We start from the raw sequence: 20,430 nt of genomic DNA, 5'->3' as shown, positions 1-20,430 counted from the left end.
TGATTATCTGCCTTGGTGTAGAACTCTCTAGAAAGACTAGCTCCATAGGGGTAAACTTACTGGCTGGATAAAGAGGTACAGCACAATACATTCATACCAATTTTTCTTAGTTTTTCCTTTGCCTGTTCCATGCTTGGTAATGACTTGGACCCAGATTAAATTTAAAAGAAATAAGAAAAATCTACTGCTAAGGAAGCTTTCTGTTATTTGAGTCCACAATAACAGATGAAAGATTTTGGGGTTTGTTTGGGTTTTTTTTACATTTTTCAAGTTCTAAATAATTCTTATATTTTAAACCTGTTTTCTATACTACTTGGTGCAATTAAATAAACCTTCATACAGAACAGAGCAGCACTCCCACTTGAGCTATATTAATGAATACGTATGGGTTGCCCTGGCCCTGCTATGCAAAAAGCTTGAATTATATACATCATTATCTCATTTTGGTCACAAAAATGGTCACAAACTTGTCACAGTTCATATTCCTCTACAGTGCGAGGAGATAATGCTTCACACTTTTAAGACCAGAATGAGAGACATGGAACTCAAAAATTTACTTCCAATGCACTTCCAAATGCTGCCCTTTTATGAACTGTTCATGAGCTGCAGAGTAGTAGCTGAAAGACCCCTCTCTGGTCAGAGGAAGTGTTTGCCACTGGAAAATGATGTTTGCAATGTTTCAGCTTGTAAATATAGATATGAATCCACTGACATCCAGGGCAAAAGCCAGTGCTGTCTTTTTTCCATGTAGACATTTCACACCCATTCCTCTTGGCACTTATATTATCACCGTGTTATTCTACAGCTAGGACATTGACTTAAACCTTTTCCTAGTCTTGGAGTCACTGACAACCAGTTTTGTGCCTCCTGCCATAAAAGCTCAAACCCAGATTTTTCTTCCTGCCTTCTCCTGCTTCTCACAGCTCTCTGCTTCTCACCATGACTTCTGTGCTGTGTCCACTAGGATTTCAGGTTTCTAGTCCAGCTTGGCAGACTGCACAAATGTTCCTTTATGAATCATATGAGGAAGAGTTTTCACCTCCCCAGCTGCTGGAGTGGTTGTGCTCACACAGTGAGTGGGGTCTACCCACCTGTGCACAGCACTACTATGAGATACACATGTAGCCAGCCTATCAGCTTTCTAAAATTCTCCCTAACCTCTCTTTATCCTCTTCATATTAGACCTTGCCACCACTGATATCATAAAAATTGTAGCTGTTTGCTGCATAATTCCTCACAAGCTGAAAACAATACAGATTAAATGACCAAGATGTCAACCTATGTCTGTAACCTGCACTGACAAGATCTCATTTTCTGAAAGCTCCTACTTCAGGCACAGTGCAGGAGTGGTGGAAATTGGTATTGCCAGCTTGTCTTCCCCAGGAAGGAAACACTTCTCTGTGCTTGTGTTTTTATTCTGTACATATCTGTAGTTTCTGCCTTTACCATGGTGCCCCTTTCCCCCTACAGCAATCAGGATGCTCAGCAATGTCTCTGCCAATTGTTCTGCATTTCCCAGGGCTACAGCTCATCCATCTTCTTTAGGCTAAGAGAATAGAGAGCTACAGAAAGACATAATTTTAAACCCAGCCTTCCACCTTTGACTTCTTTCAATTAATGATGCCTTGTCTGGCAACAAAGTGGCTCATGCATCTGTTGAAATTCAAAGGAATTACTATCTAAAAACAGTAAGACAGCTGCTTCTCCAGCTGCAAAGCTGTGGTTTATGATGAGTAGCTGGGAGCCAGGACCTGGGCTTGTCTCACACAATTTGTTCCATCTCTTATGAAGGAACAGAGCCTGCTGTAGTCCTAGTTTGTTTTCCATACACCAGGTCATGTCTTAATGGCATTGCCATTTGCAGGATCAGATGCTGCTTGAGAAACCCACAGCATCTCCATGCCCAGAGGTCTGCATGCTCAGAATGCTCCTGCATTCTGGATTCTCCACCATGTTTTAGAGAGAGAGCAGAGGTACTAACTACTTCAGTCTGGGTGTGACACTTCCTTTACACAATTATGTAATCGCTCTCTTGAGACCCAGCGGGGAACTTCTTGAGTCTGTGAGCCCTACGCAACCCAGGCCTTTATTAAGGACTCAGTTTTACTCAAAAGGCTGAAGAGAAACAAAACATGGAGTGCCCAGCTGCGGGAGCAAGTGGGGGCTGGCTGCACCCCTCCCCTCTGCAATGCACCCACCTCAGCATTCTGCCCCATTCAGCTGCTCAGTTACCTTTTTCTCAAGCCTCTGCTGTGATGTGCTTGAAACGGCCCACACAACTCTGCTTCCTACCTCTCTCACATTCCCTGCTAATGCTCCTGCTGCAGGTGGCGAAAGAACAGCCCTGCCAGACTCTTCCACCCTGGCCCATGTCAGGCACTGCCTCCTCTAGAGGCATCTAAATCACACACGCTTTCCCCATGTCTTTCTTTGCTTTTATTTTCAGAAGAAAAATCCACAGTATTCCCCACCCCTTCCTTCTCACCATCCATTTGCTATCATTCCAGTCTTTTGCTCTCCTAGATGCTGCAGCATCCCCCACATGGCAGGAAGACGTCTTCTCCACTGTGCTTCTCTTTATATTCATTTTCATCAATCATTATAAATGACACTTGTCTCTAAAGCTTACACATCTCTAATCTTGTGGAAGTAATGCTTCATTAATAAAACAAATAAACTCAACCTCTTCCAAAACTTAAGGACTTTCTCCCCATTTTTCTCCCCATCTACTGGTTATAGGTAAACACTAAACAAGCAGATAAAATGCTATTTACATATTCCAGGCAAACAAGCTGTCTAGAAACACTTAAATTGGATGCAGAGCCAGTTTTATGTAAACCCTGCACACAGACACATCCAGAGACCTTCCCACTGTAGAAGGAAATCAGCTGAGAATGGTCTGAAAGACAGAACTGTGTCAGAACAGCTCATCATATATTTGTTAGAGACACAGATATTCCAGTGGGTATGTAAACCAGTTAAACACTAAACAATTTTACTTTAGTTAAGACTTTCACCATTACCAATACAAAAATTAAAACCTGTTAACTTCCTCCTCATGCTTGCCTTAATGAACACAGTATTCAAAATATTTTCCCTGTTTAGGTGATTAACCTACATGGAACTAGAAACAGAAATCATCTACCATGATCATCTATCCTAGATAGTGAAATGCCGAAAGGCAAGAAAATATGCTATACAGGTCAGTGGCATTTTTGTGCTGACAAGGTTATGAAACCCTTATCCTTTTTAAAAGATTCTGATGCTGCATGTTAGTCTCCTTACTTATATTAAAAAAATGTGCTAGGAAACCAAATTATTTAAACATTACATTAATAAGGGTAATAAAGACATCAAACCCAAATTCTTCTGCCTTTCACATGCGTGCTTTGTAATTTTGAGACAAGTCATCATTTCTGCTGCAGCTTTTGGGATTTTATTTGCTGCAGCTGGTGCACAGTGTGGAAGCAGAGTGGTTTGGTCAGAGCTCACAGCCTGGTGTCTCAGAGGAACACCAGGGCTCTTCTGCTAGTTTCACAGAGGCACTTCCTGACCTTGGGACACTCATCTTGCTGCATGATTCTCATATAAATTAGGTATGAGGCTACTTAACGTGCTTGAAAGGCAGAAATAGGAGACAGCAGGAAAGCTGACTTGTACAACCAGGTGCTGTTCAACTGCATTCAAAGGAGGAAATCAGAAGTAACAGAGAACTTGGGGTTGTTAAAAATAAATTGATTGCAGCAGGGTCCAGGACAAGCTGCCTTCAGCCAAGTTTGCGTATTAGTTACATCTCCTCTAAGCTATGTTTTCCAAAGCCCATGCACTCAAAAAAAATGTTCTGCAATGGGGGCTTGAAGACCTGTTTGTCAACAAATAATCAGCTCACAGCTTGAGTAAGTATGTCCCATGGGCTCAACCTGTCTTATCTTGCCAGGAGCTCTGGCCAGGCACTGACCACAGGAGAAGGCCTGAAGCTCAGCAACCCTGCTGACATTTGCAACAACATCTAAGCAATTAAGTCAGTTTTATTTAACTTTTCCAAGCTATTTCTAAGAACTTGTTGCAGTCACCACATTTGTGCTGAACCCAAAATTTTACATCTCCTTTAACCTAATTAGACTAACTAATTTAATAATGCTCAGTTACCACTTGGCATAGTTGTTAAAAACCTCTCTGGTAGACTATGACCTGTTTATTAGTAAGACAGTTAAGGACAGAGAAAACTCTGCTGTGTTTAAAAGAACTGGAAGCTAAAGGGAATGTTTGCTTTGATTTAAGTAAGTATTGAGATGCAATACCCAAGTTTGCATTGCAGAGGTTGCCAGCTAGAAGCAAGACCCATCTGTGAGGAGCTGCTAACAGGCACCCAAGGAAAAAATCATCATCTCAGTACAAGTAGTAAATAACTGTGAGGTTACATAGATTTCACTCCCTTTTTAGTAATTCCTACTTGTGTTTTACAATTTCAGTTTTATTATTAGTTTTATCATTTTTCAGTTTTATTATTTTATTTAATTCCAGATTCTATTAAAAATTATCTATCTAAATCATGGTTTAGCTGTGTGCAGTGAGCAGCTCCACTCCATGGACTTCAGCTGGTTTTCTTGCAGGCATACAGCCATGTGCAAGCATGTTTTATTGGCATGTAATCCCTCTCTCTGCCAGTATAGGACTGAAAAGCCAACACCTCCCTTAAGAAAGTAGAATTACACACCAGGGTGTCCCCTCATTGTTGGAAACTAGCTCCTTATTTCCTGTGCAGGAGGGTTTTCCTACAGTTCTAGGATACATGTCCCCATTTGGCTTTTGTTCTTGCAGCACTTTGGGTGGGTTAGGCTGCAGAGACCTCCCCACTGCTATCTTTTTTCTCCAGTGACCATCAGCAATGTCAGAAAGCACTTTGAACTGTGATTCACACACAGAGTGATGGTAAACGCAGATGGATTCACAACTCAGAGGTATTAGGAACTGTATGACACATTTCTTAAAAAATGGGTTTCTGGAAAAAACTCAAGCTAACAATATTAACATCTTAGGTTCTTCTACAATATCCACTTAAAACTGATGGGGTCTACTCAAGACAAGGAAGAAATCTTGAGACTTTGGTATGTGCTGGGGGACTCAGGCTTCGAGGTCTCTTCATGAAACCAGTGGTGCTGGCACAGTCAGGATCTGTCTGATTGGACCAGGTTGCAGATACCTCTGTATCCTGCACAGGACCATTGGGCAGGGCATTGGGCCACAGCCTTGCTCATTACAGTCCTAATGGTAGGAGAGCAATAGTAGGACAATAAACTGTTTTTGTGGAAGACTTATTAAGGAAACAAACTAAGAGAAAAAAATTAAAGATCAAAGGGATAGAATATTTCCCATTCCACCACAAAAATCAGCCTAACAAATCACGACTAGCAATAGGAGACATGTACAACAAATTCTTCCTTTTCAAGGAAAGAAGAAACTGAAGAGGGAGGGACAAGTGGGAAGGAATAAAGGGCCATAAAAAGGAACCAATTTTAATGCACCATTATAATCTTTGAGCATTTTCTCCCTGACAAGCAAATCTGCAAAGCATTTAAGATCCATATGTGACAAAGAGTCAGCCAGAGAGGGAGGAGTGGAAGGAGATGCCACTTGAGCTGGCACATCAGAGGATCTTTAAATAGAAAAGCTTTCAGGGAACTCGGGGTAGGCGCTTACCACACAAAATTTAATTACAGCCATACTCATCTGAAAAAAATATTACAGCCCTCTACTCCCCCCTTTTTTTATCTACAGCAATTGGGTAAGGGAAGGGGGAAAAGCCAATAAATCAGCATGGGACTACAATCCTGGCATCTCCTAGGGGATGATGGTTTGGGGTAGAGCTGCCAGTTCCCTCTGGGGCTATAAGTCCCTGGGGGGACATACCTATTAGTCAGCTCCTCTGCTTCCTCTGGGTCCACAGCCTCTTCCTCGTCCTCCTCCTCCTCCTCGTCCTCCTCCTCTTCCTCTTCTTCCTCATCTCCTACGAAGGACGAAGTCTCGGATGCCCTGTCGCACTCAGCGCCACGGGAGCCCTCCATTCCCTTCCCTGCTCAGGCCTCGCCGGTGATGTTTACCCCCTACCCTGTCCTCCCCAGGGCTGCCTGAAGCAACTGTCATCCCCAGTAGCACTCACTTCTCCTGACTCAGGGCAGTCTTTAAATAGAAGGCAGCAAAGTTACAGCGCAGAGTCGCTGCTGTTCCTGCCCTGTCTCCTAGCACCAACCCAGTGCCAGGACACGTGGCCCTGTGGCCATCTCTCCAGCTGCTCTCCCCTTTCACCTGCCGTCGCTGCCACAGAGTCACTTGTACAGCAGACAGAGCAGACAGGCAGCAGCAGGGAGGGAGGGGGCCAAGCAGACGTTCCCCAGTCACCTCTAGCAAATTCAGGGTGGATGGTACAGATGAAGCAGAAGGAGAGTTTATCTGTGGCTCCAAGAGAAGGTACATTTCACAAGTTCTGCCCTTGAGCACGCCCAGAGTGCCTCAAGCTTGAACTGAAAAGGTCAAATACAGTAACTAGTGGATGAGCCTCTGACAAACACATTTAATTATTAATACTGTACTGTAAAAGATATCAGATGCACTGTGGTATTTAACCATGCAAAAGGAATATATTTAAACCCTTGATTTATCAATGTGTTAAATCATAAGACATTTAAAACTTCCTATTTCAGCAGACTTGAACCAATTATAAAGAAAAGACAAACTATACTACCATGCAGAGTTTAGGTTAAGCCACATTTATGCTTTATTATTCTGCATTTTACACAAAATGCAGTGCTTTTCACACACAAAACAGAAATATTTCCAAACTGTATTAGTCAACATAATGACTTTATTAAAAAAAAAATTTAGAAGAGGATGAAAAGCACTAAACCCCTGATTCCCTAAGTAAAGAACTTCCAAGATATCTCAAGTATAAATGACTGTTTGCACAGTATAACTCCAGTGCCCCCAGCTTTTTTTTTTTTTTCATTGTTCTTAAAATAAATATCTGGTTATAAATCAATCAGCAAACTCTTTTCCTTAAGAGTGCTGTAAGTATAGAAACACCCAGCCATGTACTTCTGACTACAAGCTATCTCTGCACGCAAAATTAAAATTCTCCTGACATTCCAAAACAGTATATACAGGTCTTTCTGCTCTCTTGACCCACGTAGTGACATACACAATTGACAAGGTGACAATGTAATTTTTTGAAAAGTGTATTTGAAACAGATATTAAACTAAAGTAAACTCCACATTTCATCATGAGCATAGTCAGTGTACACAGCAAAATGTAATGAGTATGAAGTACTCTTCCTTAAATTTCATGTGGAAGGCAAGAGCTTTACAAGTCTTCTAGAAATGCTTATAGATGAAACATTCATACATTGCACAAGTTTTGATTCAGTATTTAGCACAGCAAGAGAAAGCTAAGTACTCTTTTACCAGAAACTCTTCACCTTATTTCCATCTGTACTTCTCACAAGTGAATTTGACCTGTAAATGGACCAAAATTGCACATTCTTTCATGCTCTTCAGACAAGCATCATACTCAGTAAAATCAATGGAAATATTTATATCTTAAAACACAAGGATTACAGTGAACAAGGCAAAAAAACCCGCAAACCACGAAACACAGGACAACCTGTAACAAGTACAATACATCAAGAAGATGTATTGTAGAAGACATCTAGAGTGACATTCTCTGATTAACTTAAATTTAACATCAAATACACTGTGACTCAAGTCCAGTAACACAAGCTCAAGTAAAGCACTAGTTCCAAATAAATGTTTGGGATTCACAAATATAATGTATTCACAAATGCTAACTTCAGGTTTTATACAAATCATCTTACATCCTTTTATCATCACTGCCTGTTTCTCCCAAATGACCCTGTCACCCTGCAGTGTGAGTCTTAAAATTGATTTTATTGATTTTTTTGTGAGGGATTTTTAAAAAGTAACACCTTATACTGTCAACACACCTAAAGGTAATGAGAATTCACTTACATATTCACATTTTAGGACAAGTGAGAGCAAGAGCTAGAAGAGAAACTTAAAGTTTCACAGTGCATAGCCTATGCTAGTTCTGCATTTCTGTCACCAAATATGAAGCTCTTGCCAATGTTTGGTCCTACTGTGCTCCTCTGAGCCTGTTAATTCAGTCCTGAAGGACTAAAGAGAGTCCTTAAAATCTTAGAGAAGACACTAGTGGTTTCTGACACATGAGGTGAGAACAGACAAGAAAACCCAATGCCAAAGTGAGTAGTCAAGAATAATAATTTAAAAAATTAAATAAATAAAAGCGCTGAACTGAAGCAGTTTTATTTCAAGGCAAAAAAAATTTCAAAGAAGACAGGATCTTGCATGCACACTGACACCATGTGAAAAATACCTTTGACTAAAGACCTCTCAGAAAAAACTATTCCTGCTAGGATGTATGCCAAGGGATAAGAAGGTAAAAGGTTCTATTTTTAAGCTGAGGAAAGTTGAAAATTTTACCCTAACACTAAAATTTACATTTTTTACTCTGAATACTTGCCCAGAGTAGATGAAAACACAGATCATTAAACCTCGAACAGCTTCAGACTATACAGAACTGAATCCAAAATTAAAGTCCAGCTCCTACCCACTCCATCTAAGCCATTTACTTTGTGGTATTACATCTGAAGTTTTCTGACAAAAGTTGCAGCCCACTATTTAACAAAAATGCTATCAACAGGTCTGATCCAAAAAATTGGGGAAAACTACCATCTAGATTTTCTGGTTATAGACATGATTTATCGGAAAGACATAAACTTGAGGAAAAAATACAAAAGGATTCTTTTGAAAGAATTTGGAAAGAATTCTTTTGAAAGACTGTTGTGGTTACCAACTTTAACTTGTGTTAAAAATACCACTTAACTGGTAGGGCACTTTTTATAGAGTAGCTCAGAGATACCACAATGTTTTTAAACTAACCTTTTAAAAAAAAGTCAGGAATTAAATTAAACATGAAGCATTAATTTAATATGTAAGAAATGCTGACACATTAGGTGATGCAATACAAATTCATAAGATAGTTTTATGCCTTTTATAAAATTTTGTTTCTCACATTCAGCTCACTTAAATATATTTACACCAACTTTAAACGTTTTTGTCCCCTAGCCAATTTGTTTTTTAGAAGATATAGCCAACATTCTCTTTTCCCAGAATCTACATAGAACTTGCATCTTTGAATCCAGACATCATTCTGTCCTAAAATCTTGTGCTTCAGTTTTACATAAAGTGAATCAAAGTGAATGTTTCAGTGACGAGAGTAAAGTCTACCATCCTACAGAAAAAGGGCAGTGAGGCTGAACATATGCAAGGAGGAAGATCATTTCAGTGGACTGCTAGAGTCATATTAAAACTGAAAGTTTTAGTTAAAATAGAGAAGAAAAGTCAATTGCAGAAAAAAGGCAAAAATCTACATAGACTAGACAAGGACAAAGTGTGTAGGAAGTAATTTCACATCAGGCATATAGTTTACAGTAAATTTAGTTTTTCTAAATAAACTAGAACTTAAAAGTTTGCACAAGAAGACACAATGCTTGTTATTCTATGGTTTAAGAGTTTTCATAATCTTGTTAGAGAAGTAATAAACCAAACTTTTGCCAATTCACAGATGTACTACAGAATAGCCATGATAGATCTTGATGAATTGCAACATGGGCCTTGCCTCATGGGGCATTTCCTATTCTACTTAATTATAGGAAATATTTTAAATATGCAGTACAAAATAACATAAATTGGAAAAATAACCCATATCTTCCATATATAAACTTTATTTCACTGGACACCATATAAAATATTAAACTTTAAAAAATGGAAGTATGAATTCAACTTCAGCGGTAAATACAACCTTAAAAATTAATCGGTCTTCAATAACGAATATATGAAAGACACAAATTGTGCTATAGGAGGTCTAAGAGAAAGTTTGCAATTTTTTTTTGGAAGAGCTACAATTTTCAATATTCCTTAGATTCAATTTACTGTGGCTGATCAATTCACAAACATTTACACAAAATCAAATGAGAAGCCCAGCTTATTTTAGCACTGATGTGAGGTGTTTTGATTTTGATTTGGTCTTTTTCTCCAAAAGAGGCACCACTATTACTTCAAATACGTAAAAGGAAGCACTAAAAATTTTCCTTCCTACTCTCTGTGAATGTAAAGTATTTATGTGCATTGAATTGAGCTTTTTTACTTCAACTTCTTAGTAGTACAACTGTTGCTTGAAAATTTTGGTTTAGATTGTAGTTCTTGATATTGAGAGTACTACCAACCATAATCTAGCTTCATTTTCATACACAGTTGCTTGTTATTCCAAGCAAAAGTGAAATAAAACTGCAAAGTGATAAGTTGAGCAGAAGAGCTTACTGTAATTCAGCAGATGTAAAGCACAGACTGTTCACCAAGAAGTTGGTAGTGCACAGTGCCTTAAGGACGTAGTCAGATTTGCACATGGTTTAACTTTGAATGTCTATCCTTCATGGTTAAATCTGTCCAAAATAATGGTTACACAGATCACGCAAGAAACAAGTCAGTATATCCCCATACTTTCCTTAAAATAGATGTATTCTTCTTGTTTGCTGTTTCTTCTAGAAGTCAACAATGCAAGAATGTTCAGAAAGCGTATCTTGAACAGCTGTATTAACAAATACTGATAATAAAATATGCCACATCCTTATAAACATTTCCTTAACAAAAGTTTACAGAGAAAAACAGGTCGTAAAAACCATGGGGTGAGTGCCTCCTGATTTTGACACTGTTCTTTATTTCAGCAGGATCCAAAAAAAGGGAAAATGAAAGAAGCTGGTTATCTTTTCTGTCTGCCTCCTTTTTTTAAAGGCAATATACAGTTCAGGTCTTTCTTGTCTCGTAATAACTGCCAAGCCTGAGGAAAAAAAAACACAGCGTTTTTAAAAAGAGACTATATAATCTTTGCCATTAAAACTTAAATTCCATTATAAGCAGTAAGCATCACAGTGCCACAAAATTAAGGTTGATTTTTTTCCCTTCTTGAAAACAAAACTTGTGGATTGAGCTATTTTTTGTTCATTTTTTTGGGAGATTTTTTAAGGGAAGCAAAATCCAAAAAGTACACAAAATGCAATGAACTAATGAGAAACCTAAAGCCTTTCAAGAACAGACTGGACTTTTGGAGACAGATGTTAACAATATTTAAAGCATTACAGTGGTACTTTAACTGCAAAATAATTGTCTCAAATTCACACATGTCAAAGTCCCCAGTAAATGATGTTATACGCTGTCATTTGCAGAACTCAGATGTGTCTCTAAAATAGGTTATTTCAACTTTCTTCTGTGTTCCAGGACATCTGCTATGCCATGAGCCAGCAAAGAACTGCAGTGACCCTTCTGTACAGAAGTCATTTACACTCCAATGTGAAAGAAAACCACAAGAAGAACAATTCTCTCAAAGATAAAACAGATTGCTTAAGCTTTTTAAAAAATAGTGCAGGATATTAAAAAGTACTTGCACTTATGGTATCTGGCAAAAAGGACATTTTTTCAGGGCTCTATCACTCTAGTATATTGCTCCAGACAGCTAGGATCGAACATCTGCTTTTACATTTTTCAGAAAACCACAGAGGTTTGAAACAAATTTTGTTAACTGAAAACTCTGAAAAGAGAAGTTCACTCTGATTTCAGAGTACTGTGAAAGCCCAAACCACTTCATAAACGTGACTTTAGCAGATTCACACAATCAGCTATCTTACATACTAGTATGTGAACGATTCAGTATTTTGTATGCTAACATGGGTAAATAAAAGAAAAATTTATTAACATTTCTGAATAGAATTTCAAAGAACTAACTAAGGTGTCTCTTTTAACATTTGCTCTATTACAAGTATCTGGCATTGAATTACATTTTGCTAGAGAAGCCTTCAAGGTACTTGAAGATATGAATAACTGTAGTAAACACAAACCTCCAAGGACAGCTTAACAGGTTAATGCTGGAAGCCAGTTCTATGTACTAATCCCTAGTCATAACTACCTAAAAAATAGTCAGAGATGTCAGAAACCTAGAATTTGAGTTGCAATACCTATGATAGGAAAGAAGCATAAAAGACATTTGATAGCAAAAATTTTCAGAAAAATGCTTAACCCAAATCTAAATTTTTCCTTGTTTCAAAGTGTCCTTTCTTCCCCTGACTGGGAGTCAGTGAAAGTTCATGTTTGAACTACTCTTGTTCTAAAATTATGAGTGTGGTCTCCCTAAAGAAAAGTACCCATCTAAGTAAGTTATCAAAAATCAGAAAACCCCCCTTATTTTTGTGGTGACATTTATTAAAAAAAGATAAAGGAAAAAGTATAAAATATTATCTGTAGCCACTCAAATTCATGTAGAAATAAATAATAAATGAAAACAAAGTTGTAACTTTAAAGCTCTTAACCATTGTTAGAATTTTACACACACAAGAAAATCTAAGAGAGGGTTCTAACTAGTTTGAGTATCCATTTCAGTGTAAACCTGAAGTTTAATGGCAGACATTAAAGAATACTCTTATTTTTCCACATATTTTTTAAAACATGCATTTTTACTACTTATAGTACAAACTATAAAACATCATAAACAGGCAGGTCTAACGACTAGCATTTTCAAGATAGTAAAACTATCTTGAAAAACAAAGTTACCAGAAAAATTACATGAAATTACTTTTTACCTGTGCAAGTTCAGTTCTGATCATATCAAACTTCTGTTTCTCATGTACAGCTCTAGCAGTATTTGTCCCATCAAAGGGCTCTGCAAGATCAAAAACAAGCATGGAAACTGTTAAAAAGATCTAGAGTTAGTTGTCTCTGCTAACCAAGTAGGGTGAAGCATATAACTGCTTCCCAAAAGTGTTTTAAATACTTAATTCCTCTTTGGTTTTCAAGCTTTCTTTCTACATAACATTTATCAAAAAAAACCCCAAACCAAAACTAAACTAAACCAACCAATAAGACAAAATGACACCCCCCCCAACATGAACAAGAAAACCCAAGACAAAATAAACAAATAAAAAGGAGGAGGGAAAAAACAAAAAAACCCACCCCAACAACAACAAAAACAAACAAACAAACCCACAACCCCCCCAAAACAACAACAAAAAACCAACCAAAACAAAAAAACCCAAACAAGAAAACCCCACCAAAACACCCCAAACCAAAACAACGACAACAACAACAACAACAACAAAAAACAACACCAACAACAAAAAAATCACCAAAAAACCCCCAAAACCAAAACACCCCAAAGGCTGAATTCTCTGAATGCTCTGAATGGAGAACATAGTCAGGGAGTTTGCAGATGAGACAAAGCTGAGCAGTGTAGTTGACACTATAGGTTAGGATGCCATCCAGAGGCACATGTTCAAATTTGTGCAGTGGGCCCAAGCGGATCTCATGAAAATTCAACAAGTGCAAGTGCAAAGTGCTGCATCTGGGTCGGGACAATCCCAGACATGATTACAGACTGGGAGAAGTCACTCAGAGAAGCCCTGCCCAGAAGGGCTTGGGGGTGCTGGTGGCTGAGAGGCTGGACATGCCCCAGCCATGGGCACTCACAGCCCAGAGAGCCACACGAGTCCTGGGCTGCATCCAGAGCAGTGTGGGCAGCAGGGCAGGGAGGGGATTCTGCCCCTCTGCTCTGCTCTGCTGAGACCCCACTGCAGTGCTGCATCAGCTCTGGGGTCACAGCACAGGAAGGACATGGACTTCTAAGTGAGTACAGAGGAGGCCACAAAGATGGTCAGAGGGCTGGAGCCCCTCTTCTGAGAAGAGAGACTGAGAGAGATGGGGTTGTTCCATCTAGAGAGAAGGCCCTGGGATGGAATCTCATAGCAACTCCCAGTATGTAAAAGGGGCCTACAAGAGAGCTGGAGAGGGACTTTTCTCAACAGCATGTCGTGATAGGAACAGATGGAATGGCTTTAAACCAAAAAGGGCAAGCTTAAGACTAAATGTTAGGAAGAAATTCTTTACTGTGAAGGTGATGGAGCATTGGAAGAGGTGGCTTAGAGAAGCTATGGATGCCCCAGCCCTGGAAGTGCTCAGGGCCTGGTTGGATGGGTCTCTGAGAAAAATGGTCTCGTGAAAGATGTCCCTGTCCATGGCAGGGGAGTTGGAAAGAGATGATACTTAGAAGTCTCTTCCAACCTAAACCATTCTATGATTCAATGAATGCCTTAATGATAAGTAGTTCTTAATAAACTCAACTTATTATTATCTGTTGAAGCATACTATGATTGTGCTGAATTTATGCAGCAGTAATTATCTGCTACAGCTCAATAGTCTGTGATAACATATCAGACTATGATTTTGCATATTAAAATATTTTGAAACTTACTACACATGAGACTCTTGGAACTATTCACTTTAGATTCATCTCATTCAACAGTTTCTCAGTGAAATAATGAGAATATAGCAAAATATTTACTATCATTTTAATATAAGACATATCAACTGCTGTAAAATGTATTTTATCACTTCATACCTATTCTGCAATATTTGTTCATAAGTTAACTATTTGGGGGTTCTACTTTCTAACTGATGACAAATCAATGTGATGTTCTCCCTTTTTTATTCTAAACAAAAATTCTTAATAAATAGTTTGGAACTTTTTAAATTGCAAGATTAAAAAAGTACTTCTTGCTACAGATAAGGTTGCCAACAATAAAGCAATTGATACTAAAAAGTTATGATGCAGGGATTATGCATTACAGCGTGCTACAAAACAGACTTTATAGTCTTTTTTTTCCTTAATAGAGAACTGCTTAAGTAATATTGTGTATTTCACATTGGTAGAATGTATGGAAGTCCTAAAGGACCACAGAACCACAGAAGTATCTGTTAGATCAGGTAGATTTTTTTTTGGTCTAGTTGGTTATGAATTACTTCTATTCAGACAGTGATGTATAGCAAAATAAAGCATTAGACAGACACCAGAAGGGCTTGTGCCTTTATGGAAACTGGAATTTCAAATTTGGTACATGCTCCATGGCTTTAGGTTTTTATTTCTGCTAGCTCTTTAAATTCACTACGAACTTTTTCATTCAATAAATGTTGTATTTAGCAATTTCCTAAAAGGATTCTCTTCAAACTACCTAGTTTTCAGAGGGCAGTTACAGGTAGATTTCTTTTATTTCAGAATGCATCACACTTTTAGTTTAGAACAAAAACTGATAACATACACAGTCCTCTAATGTCAGTCTCATTATTTTAGAGAGTGATCTAGTATAATTAAGAACTCCATGTCCCTTACTATGTGAACAAATACAGCATTTCATATGTGTATCATAAATGTGATGGTAAACTGCTTTTTTAATGCTAGGACCTTTAGGCTGAATCAAGTCATATCTACATTTTAAAGCAACAAGGGTTTGAACTGTACAATCTTCTCAAGCTATCACTGGAAAAAAGGCATTCCAGTTACAAAAGCTAACTCACATCTTCCCTTTAATATTCCTGCACATTTACTGATTGTCAAAAGACAAACTGGTTTTCTGAAGCACACCAAGAATAATTTTACAATCAGCTACTCTTTACACTACTACATTTTCTAACCATCAAGACAGTAAGAGTTTATTGTAAGTTATTTTGTTCACACACAGAGATGAGAATATTAAAAGAAAAAAGTAATGCAGCTTTGACACTGATGCTTGAAGGAAAGGCTAAAGGGAATCACCAAACAAAAATATATGATATCACAGAACTTCAGAACTGCTGCTAACCAAGCCCAAGGAATTATTTTTTAATTATTTTTAGCATGTGGATCTGAAAGACTTGAAACTACAAACATGAATCAGGTGCAGCACAGTTGGCTTCTGATTTGATTTCCCTAAATTATTATCAATGTAATTATCTCATAAGATTGCCACATTTCTAGCTTTTCCTATTCTCCAACAGGAGAGCAGTTGATATTACTTGATACAGACAAGACTTAAACTGAAACTAGAAAAGTTAATAGCCATTTTGAGCTTCTGATAAGGATTGTTCAAACTATTATCTAAAAGCAGGGTTCTCTGTGTCTCTGTATCCCCATCATGGTAAAAGCCTATATTTTAAAGTGTTTGGAAAGAGCATCTCTACTATATTTGTTTCTCTAACAGCAGAAATACATGTGAGAATCAGCCTTATGGACCATAACGTTTAAAACAGAATACTGTTTTTCTTGAGCTAATCTAATTACAGTACTACAAGCAGAATTGTGGAAACTTGCAGGCACAGACTTGTGTAATCTATCAACAAATACATTTTAGAGATTTAAAAATAAATGCAATAGTACCAACTACTGAAATTTTATTCTGTGAACAGGAAAATTTGACAAAGACTTGGAAATCAGCATATATTGGAATGTTTACCTAACTTTTGCAATCTTCTTCTCAAGTACACAGAAATTTATGTACATACTTTGTTAACCTAGTTCAGTTTAACAGCTGAGCAAAGTCTACTCTGAGCAAAGTAGTTTTTATTTTTACCTCCCAAATCAGAAGTAAAAAACTTGGTATGTGAGGCTAAACCCACTAAGTCTTGAACCAAGGAAGGAATCAGATATGTCACCTATAGATAATTTTGATTTTTAATAGTACAAAGGCAAACACATTAAGGGAAAGTTTTATGTAATCAAGACCATTAAATGAAAAATCTAGTGTCTATTTTGTATGTATGTCTATTTTCCAGCCTGGCAGAAAGAGGACCTAATTATTCAACCACTTTGTAATGTCATAAAATACTTAAGAGCTTGAAACACACAGTCCCCTGCAACACAGTGGATCAGCATCATGTGACAGCAGCAAACATAGCTGCCCAGCATTCCCACCTCCCACATTCAGACCAGAGCCTTGGCAGAGCCTCACTACACTATTCTGAATCATTTGAGCTGTGCAGATACTCTAATTCTCACATTTCTCAACTCTAAGACTACAGAGTCCAGTGCAACAACATTTCAGTGTGTTGTTCTTCTTCTAGAACTGCTGATTTTTTCTCAAAGGGTCAAATGAAGAACAGGAATCCCATCATGTGGCTTTACATTGACATTCACATGCCTATGGCCAAGTCCATGAGCTCTGGACCAAGTTCACCAGTAGGTGAAGTTGATTGAAGGTGATTCTCTGCACAAAGCAGCACAAATGCAGGAAAGTACATATATACCCCAACCCTAAACCTCATCAATCTTGAAGGATGCCTGTTCAGCCACAAGACTTCTGTCTTATTCTCTCCTCCCGCAGCAAAATCTTCTCAGTGACTAGCAACTTTCCCCATACCGTTTGTCTCCTGTTCAAATTATAGTCCTATTTCATTCTGTGACGTCAACCCTTGATATCCCTATCCTAAGAGCCTTCATTAATTTGCAGCCAGGGCTCAGACACCTCTCCCTTTGTGACAACTGTTTCCAGTTACCCAGCAGCTCTCAGTCCCTTCAGTCTGTTCTCATTCTCCTAACATCTCAATCCTTCTCTTGGTTTATCATCATCTCCTTCCTTAGGGCAAGCTTCATCTCCTATGTATGCTTACCTGCTCATCTTCTCCATTCCCCACGGCAGCTGAAAGGTGTCACTAGCACATGAATCTGGTTGCCTGTATAGTGCTCCTACTCAATTCTACACTGAGACAGCTGAGACCTGCAACTCCAACAGGTAGCCTGAGTTTACCCTCCAGTTCTGGAAGGCATCATGTAGTCTCTGCACAAAGCCTATGTTCACTAGTCAGCCAAAAATAGTACCCACAAGGAGATCAACGTACACATAACCTAGTCAGTGCAATGACAGAGCATTGCAAGAACAAAGAATATTCTTCAAGAATAATCTGAGTATGTGCCTGCTGTGTTTTTTCAAAAGTTCAAACTCAGCAAAACTGACAGCTATTTTTGTGGAGCAGAAAAACACACACTACCGGCATAAAGGCCATACCTTATCAAAATCCTAAGCCCTGTTCCAAAAGTAAGAGGGCAATGAGTGCTCTTGAAGAAAAGGTCAGGAGTACTATTTTTAAACACTTTAGAGCTTAAAGCTTCCTTCTCAAATGTTTTTGATGGGACTGTTTACAAACTATTTACATTGGTTATACTTCCTTCTCCACATAATGCACACATGCAGTATATTTCTCAAAACACGACCAAGGTAAAGTCTAATTCATAGATTTATGTATTTAATGCCTTAACAGTTAAAAATTATAATGCAGCTTCACATATTACCTTCTACACAAATAAATTTGTTTCTCCATTCAATACCATCAGGTCTTGCAACAGCCTTGGCCTCACGAACTGATATCATTTGATGGCTCCAACTAAAGAAAAGGAAAACAATTTGCAAAAAATTTTAACTCTTAGTTCTAAATTCAAATTATCAGTTTCCATTTAAAAAATTGTCAGATTGCAATGTTATAAGCCTGGTTAACACAGTACTTCATAATACTCAGTAATTTAGTTTAACATCATGGGTAAGAAACAAGAAAATTTTTCTACTAACAGAAGTTCAAGTACAAAAAGCATGTCCAATAGAGAGCATCACAGCTATTCATGAATAACATATATTCACAATGTAATTTTTTCTACTACCAATGTCAAACTTTGTGACAATTTGTATTGTGACCTACATTTATTTATAAGTTTAAAATAAATTACAGAATCAAAATTTTTAGAATTTTCTGTAGGAAGAAAAGGAAGGTAAGGAATAAGTGCAGACAAGTCACATACTGCATTCCATTAACAATACTCAGTAGTATAAAGATATGTAGAAATAATTTGCTCATAGGCCTTCCTTGTGCAAGGAACCAATTACTAGAAAGTTTCAATACTTTACATATGCTGAATTTTAGATCTGCAAGTACAACAACTCTCCAACACTTTCTGCAGGCAAAAGACAACAACAAAACATGGAAATTACCACATTTAAACAGGAACAGCAGGCAGATTATAGGGCAGTCTTTATGATGTGCCACCATCTTTATAACACTTGGCACAACAACCTCCCAAACATAATGGAAGCAAAAAATAAACCACTTCCAGTTTTATGTTCTCATCTACCCAGCCACCTTTTAGCCACTTTTAACTAAAGAGAACAGCTCATCCTACATGCCATCATGTCCCACATCCAAGACAGTCAGGGAACTGAGCCTAGCCTAGCCAGCAGGGGTTTATGAAAGGCAGATCCTGACTGACCAACCAGATCTCCTTCTGTGGCAACGTGGATATGGGAGGGCTGTGGATGCAGTCTGCATGGACTTTTGCAAAGCCTTTGACACCATTTCCACAGCATTATCCTCAAGAAACTGGCAGCTGATGGCTTGGGCAGCTGCACTGTTCACTGAATGAAGAATTGCCTGGATGGCCAGGCTCAGAGAGTGCTGGTGAGTGGAGTTACATCCAGCTGCTGTTCAGTCACCAGTGCTGTTCCCCAGGGCTCAGTACTGGGGCCAGTCCTGTTTAATATCTTCACCAATGATCTCATGGAGTGCACCCCCAGTCAGTTCACAGGTGACACCAAGCTGGGTGGGAGTGCTGATCTGCTGGAGGGCAGGAAGGCTCTGCAGAGGGATCTGGACAGGCTGGATCATGGCTGGGGCCAATGGTGTGAGGTTCCACAAGACCCAGTGCTGGGTCCTGCCCCTGGGTCACAACAACCCCAGGCAGCTCCACAGGCTGGGGCAGAGAGGCTGAAAAGGAGCTGGGGGTGCTGGTGACAGCGGCTGACCATGAGCCAGGGTGTGCCCAGGTGGCCAAGAAGGCAAATGGCATCCTGGCCTGTACAACAGTGTGGCCAGCAGAAGCAGGGCAGGGATTATCTCCCTGTACTGGATACTGGTGAGGGCACACCTGGAATCCTGTGTTCAGTTTTTGGGCCCCTACTACAAGAAACACACTGATGTCCTGATGGAAGCTCAAGGAGGAATTCAACCCTCTCTACAACTACAAGAATGTTGTAGCCAGGTGGGGGTCAATCTCTTCTGCCATGTTGTCAAGGAAAAGAATAAATGGCCTTAAATTGCACTAGTAGAGGTTCAGATTAGGTATTAGAAAACTATATTTCACTGAAAGAGTAAACAGGCATAGTAAGTTGCCTAGGGAAGTGATAGAATCACCATCTCTGGAAATGCCCAAGAGGCGTCTGGATGTAGCACCTGGGAGTATGTTGTAGGAATGGTTACAGTGGTGCTGCATTGGCAGTTGGATTAGATGGTCTATAAGGTCTTTTCTAATCTTGATGATTCTGCAAACCCAGGAGCCACCACATCAGTGAAACAGCTGGATCACCAATACATCGCCACATGTCCTGACTAAATGGGTAGAAATAGATGGGCAATATGCTTCCAGCTATACTAGTCTTATATACACCTGACAGAAGAGCTGGGCTGGGTATGTCAACCACCAGCAGTACATCTGTAGATATCTAC

The 20,430-nt window shown here is 38.8% G+C and overlaps 2 protein-coding genes across 2 annotated transcripts in view; both read right to left on the bottom strand.

The window, feature by feature from the left end:
- CMYA5 (cardiomyopathy associated 5) overlaps positions 1-6,105 on the bottom strand; it is a 45,626-nt gene extending 39,521 nt beyond the window's left edge. Inside the window, exon 1 of the mRNA XM_009094067.4 lies at positions 5,911-6,105. Coding sequence (XP_009092315.2) covers positions 5,911-6,065 — 155 coding nt within the window. The 5' untranslated portion in view covers positions 6,066-6,105. The remainder of the gene's footprint in view (positions 1-5,910) is intronic.
- Positions 6,106-7,216: 1,111 nt separating this feature from the next.
- TENT2 (terminal nucleotidyltransferase 2) overlaps positions 7,217-20,430 on the bottom strand; it is a 46,665-nt gene continuing 33,451 nt past the window's right edge. The window contains exons 13-15 of the mRNA XM_050986657.1: positions 18,233-18,324; positions 12,723-12,802; positions 7,217-10,930 (exon numbers count right to left, since the gene is read on the bottom strand). Of these exons, the coding sequence (XP_050842614.1) occupies positions 10,853-10,930; positions 12,723-12,802; positions 18,233-18,324 (250 nt within the window). The 3' untranslated portion in view covers positions 7,217-10,852. The remainder of the gene's footprint in view (positions 10,931-12,722; positions 12,803-18,232; positions 18,325-20,430) is intronic.

Source organism: Serinus canaria, chromosome Z (assembly GCF_022539315.1).
Source record: "Serinus canaria isolate serCan28SL12 chromosome Z, serCan2020, whole genome shotgun sequence".
Lineage (NCBI taxonomy): Eukaryota > Metazoa > Chordata > Aves > Passeriformes > Fringillidae > Serinus > Serinus canaria.
This window is presented reverse-complemented; position numbering and strand designations above follow the sequence as displayed.